Source organism: Entelurus aequoreus, linkage group LG26 (assembly GCF_033978785.1).
Source record: "Entelurus aequoreus isolate RoL-2023_Sb linkage group LG26, RoL_Eaeq_v1.1, whole genome shotgun sequence".
Taxonomy (NCBI): Eukaryota; Metazoa; Chordata; class Actinopteri; order Syngnathiformes; family Syngnathidae; genus Entelurus; species Entelurus aequoreus.
This window is the reverse complement of record NC_084756.1, coordinates 27,685,229-27,697,728: the sequence shown is the minus strand read 5'-3', so window position 1 is coordinate 27,697,728 and position 12,500 is coordinate 27,685,229. Positions and strand designations below refer to the sequence as shown.

The window sequence follows — 12,500 nt, the reverse complement described above, 5'->3', positions numbered from 1 at the left end:
AGATCATCTCCCACGGCACACCAGACAATGTTTTAAACCACCTCTTACTGAGGGTGTTTTAGTGTTATAACTTCACCTTTATCTTTAGTTTTTAAGCCTAAATGCGTCCATTCTCCCTTTTCTGTCTACACACTGTGTCTGCTATTAAGTACTCTGTGTGTGTGCGTTGCCGAACATGCTCCTTTGCTTTTAAAACCAGCAATGTCACAACCTGACAACGGAGCACCGTCATGCCCGTTAAAAAAAATAGGGAAACGGTATTCTTTAGAGGCAGTATACTACCGTTTATGAATCATTAGTACCGATATACCATACAACCCTCGCCGGCTCTATCTAGTGGTAGGCCAAATAATAACTTGATTGTTATAATGTAACTGTTTTATTTTTCTATATTCAAACACAGTGTTACTTTTCAAACTGTGTGTAATGTTACAATAATATTTATATATATATTTTAATGAATACTTAGGCCTACTACGATACTGTATTTTAATGTTGGTCATTATGCTGGTACTTGGGGAGCCAAGTGTTTTCTGAAGTGGTACTTGGTGAAGAAAAGTTTGAGAACCACTGCGTATTTATATTCAAGTCTGTATATAGTTTCTCCAGGTAGCCGATAATAAAAGGCTACATCCACTTGTTGTTTATAATAGTAAGCGACTCATTTTAATTGACAGTAATTTTTTCAAATAAACAAATGACAGACTGAATGACTGAGCACAGCAGAGTGTGCCGCAGCACTTGCATATTACGTACTTACCGAGGCGGAAGAAAAAGTACTTCCTGCGATCGAATCGTGTTTCATTTAGACAAGATTTCAACGATTTAGTGACTTTACACTGTTCCTTGGTAATTATCAAAAGTATCGATATTTTGATTTGAGAATCGATATTAGTGCCTAAAGATCTATTATCGGCGGTATCAATTTTTCAGTATCGATCCGCACATCACTATCAACCGGTCTGTCTGGAAAAAGAGCCAACAGCTTCAAGGCATGTAGAGAATTCTCAGGTTGGCTCTAAACGTCTGTCGGCATGTTGGCGCTGATATCTGATTCATCTGTTGCCACATGTTCATAACTATCACATTTTTAGACGCCCTAAATGAGAGGTTCTGATGCTCACACACACTCCAACGTCAGCAGTTATTCCACATTGGACTTCCATTTTTACACACTCCCTAAGGCAGGGGTGTCAAACTCTGGTCCACGGGCCAAATTTGGCCCGCCGTGTAATTTCATTTGGCCCTTGAGGCAATATCAAATTAACATTAGAGCTGGCCCGCCGGTATTATACACCGCATTCACCGCTAATACTCATACTTGCCAACCCTCCCGATTTCAGTGCCCCTCTCGAAAGTCTCCCGGGGCAACCATTCTCCCGAATTTCTCCCGATTTCCACCCGGACAACAATATTGGGGGCGTGCCTTAAAGGCACTGCCTTTAGCGTCCTCTACAACCTGTCGTCACGTCTGCTTTTCCTCCATACAGACAGCGTGCCGGCCCCTGTCACATGATATATGCGGCTTCTACACACACATAAGTGAATGCAAGGCATACTTGATCAACAGCCATACAGGTCACACTGAGGGTGGCCGCATAAACAACTTTAACACCGTTACAAATATGCGCCACACTGTGAAACCACACCAAACAAGAATGACAAACACATTCCGGGAGAACATCCTCACCGTAACACAACATAAACACAACAAAACAAATACCCAGAACCCCTTGCAGCTCTAACTCTTCCGGGACGCTACAATATACACCCCCCGCTACCACCAAACCCCGCCCACCTGAGCCCCGACATTAATGAACCAGCATCCCAGAAAAGATGCCAGGCATCTGGCTTGGGCACATCAGATTAGATCAGTGTGTCGCAAACTGAGGAGTAAAAAGGCCTGAATGGTTGATTTATTCATTGTTATTTTATTTTCATATTTATTAGCCTGTGGAAAAAGTTAATGTTGATATTTACCTCAGAAGGCTGCAAATAGAAAAGAGGCATTCCTTGTTTTATTTAAATTTCATTTAATATACCATTGATGTTTTTTTGTTTGTTTTTTGAAAGTTGATTTTGCACTATTAAGTTATATAAGCGTTGCTTGTTCCATATTCAGTGTTAAAGCAAATCAGTGTAGCAAACTGAGCAATAAACGTTTTCGTCACAACTTGGTTCTGGGGTTTTGTTTCTCCGGATGGCAACGGAAAATTGGCGCGGGCAAGACGTGTATATAAATACATGATTTAATTTTCACTCTCAAAAAAAAGGAACAAACAAGAAGCGCCCACAGCGGAGGTAAAAACTTGACTATGGAAACAAAAGGCGCGCACAAAGGCGGAAATACAAAACTTGGGTATAACCACAAAACTTGCACAAAGGCAGAAACTATGAACAATAAACCAAAAACACTAACTGTGGCATAAATGAACAAAACTTATTTGGCAAAGAACTGTGACATGACATGAAGCAGAGTGATGAAATAGTGTGAGGTCGCCAGGACGAACGACAGAAACAGACAGATTTAAATAGTGACATGATCAGTGAAAACAGGTGCGTGACTCGAAACGTGAAACAGGTGCGTGACAGGACAGGTGAAAACTAATGAGTTGCTATGGAAACAAACAAACAAGGAAGTGCAACCAGGAACTAAAAAGAGTCCAAAAAACAAACACATGTCCAAAACAAAAACATGAACAGACATGACAGTTTTATTCATGCACTTTCTCTTGCTACTTCAAGGCTTGAATGTTTGATTCATTCATTATTGTTATTTTATTTTCAAATGTATTATTAGCCTGTGGAAAAAGTTTATTTTGATATTTACCTCAGAAGGCTGCAAATAGAAAAGAGGCATTCAATTTTTATTTTTTGAATTATTATTATTATTATTTGAAACTCGATTTTGCATGTCACTATAAAGTTATATAAGCCTTGCTTGTTCAATATTCAATGCAAAACTTGTTTGGGTCCCTGTTAAAAGGTTAATTTGTTCAACCTTGGCCCGCGACTTTGTTCAGTTTTAAATGTTGGCCCACTCTGTATTTGAGTTTGACACCCCTGCTGTATACATACATACTCCTTAAAAGCAGCATGGTAATGAAACGCAGCAATTACGCACAGAGCCGTGTGTATTACTGTAGATATTTGTGTACTTTGATCCTTGCCAAGGCGTTGGCATGATATTGTGAAATTCAGATAGAAAGCCAGCTGTCACATACAGTGAGTAAAAATTTAGTAACTTTAAAAAAATTGGTTTTGCTGTTAAAAGGCTTTCAATCGCAGAAAATGTCCGCCTGTGTTTGCTTTAGGGAGAGAAAAGAAAACACACCTGCTGGTTTGACAACTTGGGAGTGGCAACGAAATATGCAAAAGCGGCATCTGCAGAGAGAACAAAGATACACTTCGATTAAACCTGGCCTTCATTTGCACAATCTAATCTGAAAAACTGCACTGACGCCTGTAATATACACAGGGATGTTGCACCATATCCTAAAGGGCCCCCATGCCATTCTCACCCTTCACACACTTGGTTTGTTTACCTGCACTAAAAACTATCTATTGCATGGATTTGGACCAAATCGGATTTAAAAAAAAAAAAGTACGATGGGATGAACATATCTAGAACATATAGTACCGAGATAAGATGAGAGTCGAGAACGCGAAATGGACATTCACAATGACTTTTATCTCCACGACAATACATCGGTGAAGCTCTTTAGTTACGGAGCTAACGTGATAGCATCAGGCTCAAATGCAGATAGAAACAAAATTAAAAAAAAACATGACTGGAAGGATAGACAGAAGATCAACAATACTATTAAACCATGAACATGTAAATACACGGTTAATAATTTCCAGCTTGGCGAAGCTTAACAATTGAAGCTAACTTAGCTACGGAGCGGCGGCGGGCGTTGTAGCTTTCGACGACACCCCGGCCGCCATCAGAGTCGGCAAGAAACATATATTTCCCCAAAGTTACGTACGTGACATGCACATAGCGACACGCACGTACGGGCAAGCGATCAAATGTTTGGAAGCCAAAGCTGTACTCACGGTAGCGCGTCTGCTATCCAGCTCAAACACAACACAACCTCCTGGTTGTGTTGCTGTAGTCCGCCGCTAATACACCGATCGCACCTACAACTTTCTTCTTTGCAGTCTCCATTGTCCATTAAACAAATTGCAAAAGATTCACCAACACAGATGTCCAGAATACCGTGGAATTGTTCGATGAAAACAGAGCAGTTTGTATGGTGACACATTGGGTACGAATACTTCCGTTGCCGTCGTGACGTCACGCGCATACGTCACCATACATAGACGTTTTCAAGCGGAAGTTTTCGGGAAATTTAAAATGTCACTTTATAAGTTAACCCGGCCGTATTGGCATGTGTTGCAATGTTAAGATTTCATCATTGATATATAAACTGACTGCGTGGTCGGTAGTAGTGGCTTTCAGTAGGCCTTTAAAGGCCTACTGAAATGATTTTTTTTTATTTAAACGGGAATAGCAGATCCATTCTATGTGTCATACTTGATCGTTTCGCGATATTGCCATATTTTTGCTGAAAGGATTTAGTAGAGAAAATCGACGATAAAGTTCGCAACTTTTGCTCGCTGATAAAAAAAGCCTTGCCTGTAGCGGAAGTAGCGTGACGTCACAGGAGCTAGTATTCCTCACAATTCCCCGTTGTTTACAATGGAGCGAGAGAGATTCGGAGCGACAAAGCGACGATTACCCCATTAATTTGAGCGAGGATGAAAGATTCGTAGATGAGGAACGTTACAGTGAAGGACTGGAGAGGCAGTGATGGACATATCTTTTTTCGCTCTGACCGTAACTTAGGTACAAGCTGGCTCATTGGATTCCACACTCTCTCCTTTTTCTATTGTGGATCACGGATTTGTATTTTAAACCACCTCGGATACTATATCCTCTTGAAAATGAGAGTCGAGCACGAGAAATGGACATTTAAAGTGACTTTTATCTCCACGACAATACATCGGTGACACACTTAGCTACTGAGCTAACGTGATAGCATCGTTCTCAAATGAAGATAGAAACAAAAGAAATAAACCCCTGACTGGAAGGATTGACAGAAGATCAACAATACTATTAAACCATGTACATGTAACTATACAGTTAAAAATTCTCAGCCTGGTAAGGCTTAACAATGCTGTTGCTAACGACGCTAAGGCTAATTTAGCAACTTAGCAACCGGACCTCACAGAACTATGATAAAAACATTAGCGCTCCACCTACGCCAGCCAGCCCTCATCTTCCCATCAACAGCCGTGCTCACCTGCGTTCCAGCGATCGACGGCGCGACGAAGGACTTCATCCGTGGGTTTGGCGGCAAGCATCGGCTAGGCGTCTGCTAAGTAAGTAGTCCTTGTTGTGTTGCTGTAAGTATTGTACTTAGCCGCTAATACACCGATCGATCCCACCTACAACGTTCTTCTTTGCAGCCTCCATTGTTCATTAAACAAATTGCAAAAGATTCACCAACACAGATGTCCAGAATACTGTGGAATTTTGTCGAAGAAAACAAGAGGTTTTTGTATCGGGTCCGACGGGGTCCAACCACTTCCGTGGATTTTGTGACGTCACGCGTATAAATCATATCCAAAGGAGTTTTTCAACCGGAAGTGTGGCAGGAATTTTAAAATTGCACTTTATAAGTTAACCCGGCCGTATTGGCATGTGTTGCAATGTTAAGATTTCATTATTGATATATAAACTATCAGACTGCGTGGTCGCTAGTAGTGGCTTTCAGTAGGCCTTTAAAATAGGCCATTCATTGACGGTGCGCCTTATAATCCGGTGCGCCTTATAGTGTGGAAAATACGGTATATATAGTCCATTTGCACACTATTGACAAGTGATGTACCAAGAATTTGACTACAGAAAAAAGACTTTGCTCACCAAAAACTGCGCTACTGAAACTGGATGTAAACAATAATTATTAAATAATTATCCGTTTAAGGGGTTATCCAGCTTAGTGTAGACATAGCCTTAGTAACACACGCACATAATGTCCAGGTTTTAGTTGGCCATGTCACGCCAAATTTCTTCCCCCTACAAAACCCCCCCCCCCATTTAATCCGTGGTCATGTTTCCTCTTACGTCATTGACAGCGACCGATTGCACTTCGGCTTTGACTGCCCGTCGCTGGAAGGATACTTCGTCTGTGACAGCTGCTGGAATCTGAAGAAATCGGTTATTGGTTTTTTTTTTGTACAGGCGCGAAACAGGACAGTCGCGTGCCGGTTGAGGACCCCCGGCAACTTTGTGATTTTATTGGACGCAGCCCCGGAAGTAAATGGGGGGGTGGAGAAATTTGGCGTGACAGCCACATCAAATGTTATGGCCCTTGGGTTTTGACTTTGACACTATTTATAGGCTTTACTAAATAAAAAAGTCCCTCATGTAAGAAAATTAATATATGAAATTATGAAAAAGTCTGAAAAAGAGTTAATTTGTGTCTTACCTCTTTGTTTTGGTTTCATTGAGACATACAATCCAAACATATTAGCTATGTTGCAAGGGAATACCATACTGCTTACATTTTTATGGCGAAACACTAAATCAATATTTACATTCAAACTTCACCAAAAGAGTTTGCAGAAAAGCGTACCTATAAGAGAGAAGCTTGTAACCTGGTGTGAGAATGATCCGCATGTACAAGCTAGCGTGCGAGCTAGCGGGGCTGCCTCGAGCTAACTCAAGCTAAATAGCTAATGTAGCTATCGTCTGTTTATAAAAAATTATAAAAATATGTTTTTTAAAACCGACATAGTTCACTATTGTTTGGTGTCCATCAAATTACCTTTTAAACCCGATGCCGACAAAATAGGCGAGTCGCTACGTTGGGTGTCACTAGCGCGCACCGTCGCAATGCATTCTGGGTGTTGTGGTTTAATAGGGTGTTATGTTGACCGGCCTTAAAATGTGAATAAACTTCTATAGATCGCACCGTAAACGTTGTAGCTCCCTTCTGTGACTGTGGAGGACGTGTGTGGCCTTTGTATTCCATGTTGTGTCACACATTACAAAGTAAGTGTACGTGCAGAAAAGCTCACAATGTTCCGAGAAGCACTTACCTGGCTAATGTGACACAGGTGTGCCAGAGAACAGAAGTGACAATGCATTCCACTTCTGTCCTCAAAACATGATTGCAGATTTCCAAAACAAGCAGCTGAGGAGGGCAAGTTGAACAAAAGAAATGTAGTTTGTGTTCAAGATTATAGTCGCTAACACCTTCCTGCTTTAGCTGGACACAATCCCGCTGCTTTCGTGTTACATCATCTCAGACCTTCTTAGCGACGTCGCTGCAGGATGCCAGCTTCATTGTTGCCAGCTTCATTGTTGCCAGCTTCATTGTTGCCAGCTTCATTGTTGCCAGCTTCATTGTGTGTAGTTTGCAGCTCAATTCTCCACATTCTGCACCCGCTCAACTTCCACTCATTCCCACTCAAACGGGTCCACGTGTTTTCCACTGAAGGCCCCACACTGAAATATTAAAGCCTTTTTCGTATTAATTTTCTAAACCAATACAATATTTGGATTTTTTTTTTTTTTAACTTTTCTAGCGCTCCCCCTCAAAGGTTGGTCCTCTCAGTCATAAAACTGTTAAAAGGTAGACGAAAGCAGGGAGAGGGACATGAAAGCAATTTTGACGCTATAAATATGGAACTTGGAGACAAGCTATTTCGACATAAATGGATTGCTTACCCAAAGTCAGCAATACTTTTTTAAGAGCCTTTGTCAAATAAAATTGTTTTTGCATGGCAAACACCATTGCTGTTGTTAGGCCTATTTTAGGGGGCTCAAGCCCCTCTAAAATATTCTTAAGCCACCCTAAATAATTTGGTGTTAAAAAAAAAAATATATATATATATATATTTATTTATTTATTTTTTTTACAAATACATGCCGACATATTCATTATAAAGTGGCCCGAATATGAGTTTAAATAAATAATCATATAACCTGTCATTATTCACTCAGTTTCCCCTCACTTCATAGCGTAAGGTAGAGAGTCCCTTTAGTGCGTCGGTATCCAATCCATTCCACTTGTTCACATAGAAAATGCCCACATCACTCAAAATCCAGTCCGCATTTTGTCTGCGACCTTCCTTGCGGTCCTGCAGGTGTACGAAGCACACAGCACGGCAGAACAAGAAGCTTGTGTCTGCAATTGTAAATAATTTAGTTTTTAAGTTTTGTGTTTCTTGTAGAATCTATATGAAGTAACATACATTGGCCTATTGTTAAAAATAATGAAAAAAACATCATTAAATATATTTGTTTTATTGTATTGTTACATTAATAGCTGTTGTATTATTATAGGATGGCTTGTTAAACATTTCATAGGATTTTCAGAGGGTGGAAAAACCAAGACATTTAATATAAAATGTAAAATTATTAAATACATAAAAAGAAAAAAAATGTTTAAAAGCCATCGTCATTTAATTTCGTCCCGTGCATTTTTTTAACCGTCCCTGGGACGACGGGACTGCGTTAATCTCAAGCCCTGGAAGTTACATTTTATTGTTTGCATTATTTGTTTCAGCATTGCACTTTGAAGATGGTCCCTCAGCTCTTTGACAGCTTTGGCTCTTTTTCAGATCAGCAGACGGACTCTAAGTCTTTCTTATTTACAGTATATATAAAAGTTTCTCATTTCTATTCAGACTTCCACATATATTTAATTTCCTTAACGGCTTGCCATAATATATATATATATATATATATATATATATATATATATATATATACATATATTATATACAAGCCAAATTATCCGTATCCAGATATTACTTTAATTCAAGTAATATTTCCAGGGCTTGAATTTACAACCATTTTAGTCACATATGTGCCCAAAATGTAATCTGTACAACTTCAAAATATTTGGGAACAAACAATGATTGTATTGTGAGCTAAAGTGGTGGCATTAGCCTCTATGTTGTGAAGGAATAATGCCATGACTTTCATTGTGTTTCAGTGTATCTTGAAGGATCATGCAAGTCATTGTTTCTTGTTGATGCTGGAAACAAAATGTCACTGTGCTAACCCATGTTTGTTGTTGTACTGAACACACATTGAAAATAAACCCACTGAAATAATAATAATAACAATGATTAATTTCTAAGTCTTTGATAGCCGTTTGTGAAGTTTTGTGCTCGGGCGCTACGTTCGCTCGCATCCTGTGCATCTCCTGGGGGCTAAGCCCCCCGTCCTTAAAAGCTAGTGACGCCCCTGGCAAACACACAGATATGCAGTATTTCCCCCAAAATATTTCAAAGTGGAATATTTGATGTGAAGTAATTGGTAAATAATTCATAATATCGATTTTAACTCATTACTTTTTGAGTAGTGAGTTTAACAAGTACAAAAATAAATCCACAAAAATTATTCGGGATATAAAAGGCCCCCCCTCATGTTAAACATGTTATACATTTTTTCATTTTAGCTTTCAACACTTAAGTTTCTAGATCAACTTAAGATCTGTTAGTTGTAATTTTATTTTTTTTAAGCTCCGTTTTTCAAAGGAAGTGTTTTTTGTAAGGCTAACAATATTTTCCCCACAAAATATTTCAAAGTGGAATATTTGATGTGAAGTAATTGGTAAATAATTCATAACATCGATTTTAATTCATTACTTTTGGAGTAGTGAGTTTAAAAAGTACAAAAAAAAATCTGCAAAAATTATCGGGGACATAAAAGGGCCCCCCTCGTGTTAAACATGTCATACATTTTTTATTTTAATGTTCAACACTTAAGTTTCTAGATCAACTTAAGATATGTTAGTTGTAAATTTGTATTTTTTTCAAAGGAAATGTGTTTTTTGGTAAGGCTAACAATATTTTCCCCACAAAATATTTCAAAGTGGAATATTTGACGTGAAGCAAACAAAAAAAAGTGATGAATTGCTGACCTTTTCAAGATGGGTCAGCAATTCATAACATTGATTTTTTTTTTTTTTTGCAGTGACACCTGCATGGCATTGGCAGCTTAATTTTATTAGAGCCAACTTTTTCCTCATTTTCAGTTTTTAAATAATTTTTATAAATAGTATTTTTGGAACCTGCCACAGGCCGTTAAAAAACCTTGTGGACACCCCTGCACTGTAACAATAACACTTCAAAACACCATTTTACCACAAATGAATGCCTTTATTTTGCAAGACCCCGCCCACACACACACACACACACACACACACACACACACACACACACACACACACACACACACACACACACACACACACACACACACACACACACACACACACACACACACACACACACACACACACACACACACACACACACACACACACACACACACACACACACACACACACACACACACACACACACACACACACACACACACACACACACACGTATACGAGAGGTTATCGGCTCTCGCGGTAACAAAATAAATTCAGTATCAGAAGAGCACATTTGAGAGTGGTTATATGGAATGTGAATTTTTTTTTTGTTTGTTTCCATTTACAACAACCCTTTCAAATAAATAGTCTCTTTGTAGCAAATGATTTTCTAATCGGTAAATTCTCTTCGACGTCCACCTTTTCAAGGAATGAATAAAACATCTACCAAAAATCACATTAGTGATAAAACAAAGTCTTCTTGCAAGTCTGCCGTTTGTTTACAGGCAACAAAGTAGACAGGAACTGTTTGGGGGAAGGCAAATCCCTTCTTGGGTCTTTAAACAACATTGTTTGTTCTCCGTTAAAGAGTTCTTGGACACAGAGAGCGCATTACAATATAAACACAAATTGCTACAAGGCTGCTGACCAAGCGCCCCTCGCCCCGGTACTAATGTGCTATAGCGTCGGGGACAGGCGGCGCCCCCCAAATAAACAACGCCACAGGTCCAGCACCATGTCCAGACAGTTGAATTTCAATGATCTCTACCTCACGCTTTCTCTCTCAGAGAGAATGTACAATAAAAGACAGCTGTGTTGGGCGCGTCCTGGGATGCTACAGAGGTCTACGTGTCTGTCCAGAGACTCTCCTCCTGGCGTGTGCACTAAAGAAAAGGAGGAGTCTCAGAAAGAAGAGGAGGTGCGACCGAGGAGGGTCTGTCCTCTGGCAGGCGAGGGAGAGCGCACTCTCCTCCCCGGGACCCTGAGGTCATGGAGGTGCCCTCCAAGCGGGGGTCAGACCTCCATGCGGGCGGGACGGGGGTACGCCTCATAGAAGCGGCGGGGGGGGGCGTGTGGGCTCATGGAGCTCCTCTGCCCGTGCTTGAAAGGGAGACCGTGCGAGCTCTCGGGTGCTGCCTCAGTCAGTGCTGTGATCCTCCAGCTGGGAGATGATGGTGATGAGGTTCTGCAGTCCAAAGATGAACCCGCTGTCCTGGCCCTCGTGCACAACGCTGTCCTCGCCGTAGTGGCGGCAAGTCGTGTGTGCAAAGTCAATCATGCGCACGTCCACTGCCGGGCTGCTGGCCTCCGCTGTGATGTGGGCGGAGCGGGTGCTGCTGCTGCTGCTGTTGCTGCTGCTGCCTCCGGGCCCCCCAGAGCTGCAGCCGGCGGAGGACGAGCGCGGGAATCCAAAGGCCCCTTCCTCCTCCTCCTCCTCCTCCTCCTCCTCTTCGTCCGACAGCTCGTCCTCATCGCCCTCCTCTCCGCCGCGGTGTCTCGGTCGGGAGGGGGTTCTGGGAAGATCTCCGTCGTAGATAATGAGCAGGGAGCTGGAGTAGAACCGGTAGGACTCGCAGGCCTCCAGGGCAGCTTGCATCTCCCGCAGACGCCGCAGCACCGGGCACAGCAGCTCGCGGCGCAGACGACGCCCGTCGTGGAAAAACTGGTAGAGGGCCTCCTTGAAGCCGGTGAGGTTCAACTTGCGGCCGTGGTATTTATTCATGAACATGAGCTGGCCGGAATCTGACTGGTAGACCTGTGGCGAGGAAAGGTCAGCGTTATATACAGCAGTGTTTTGTAACCTTTTCTGAGACAAGGCACATTTTATTCATTGGAAAAATGCGGAGACACCAGCAGCAGAAAACATTAAAAAATTGACAGTAAAAAGTCGTTCTCGCAAGTGTTGGATATGACTTTAAAGCATAACCAGTCATACTTGCCAACCTTCAAAGGCCCGCTGGGGGGTGTGTATGTGTGTGTATATATATATGTATATATATATATTAGGGCTGCAACAACTAATCGATTAAATCAATTAAAATCCATTATAAAAATAGTTGACGATTAATTTAGTCATCGATCCGTTGGATCTATGCTATGCGGAGGCAATTTTTTTATTTGTTATTTAAAAAAAAAAAGTTTTTTATAAACATTTATAAACTGCAACATGTACAAACAGCTGCGAAACAATAATCAAAATAAGTATGGTGCCAGTATGCTGTTTTTTTTTCAATAAAATACTGGAAAGGATAGAAATGTAATTTGTCTCCTTTATCCAATTATTAATCGAAATAATAATCGACAGATATATACATA

At 40.9% G+C, this 12,500-nt stretch overlaps 2 protein-coding genes across 2 annotated transcripts in view; both read right to left on the bottom strand.

The window, feature by feature from the left end:
• sec61a1a (SEC61 translocon subunit alpha 1a) overlaps nt 1-6,916 on the bottom strand; it is a 50,236-nt gene extending 43,320 nt beyond the window's left edge. Inside the window, exons 1-2 of the mRNA XM_062037992.1 lie at nt 6,837-6,916; nt 3,335-3,384 (exon numbers count right to left, since the gene is read on the bottom strand). The gene's annotated coding sequence lies outside the window, so the exon portion shown is untranslated. The remainder of the gene's footprint in view (nt 1-3,334; nt 3,385-6,836) is intronic.
• Nucleotides 6,917-10,342: 3,426 nt separating this feature from the next.
• The window catches only part of ip6k2b (inositol hexakisphosphate kinase 2b), a 16,740-nt gene continuing 14,582 nt past the window's right edge, over nt 10,343-12,500 (bottom strand). Inside the window, exon 5 of the mRNA XM_062038150.1 lies at nt 10,343-11,940. Coding sequence (XP_061894134.1) covers nt 11,323-11,940 — 618 coding nt within the window. The 3' untranslated portion in view covers nt 10,343-11,322. The remainder of the gene's footprint in view (nt 11,941-12,500) is intronic.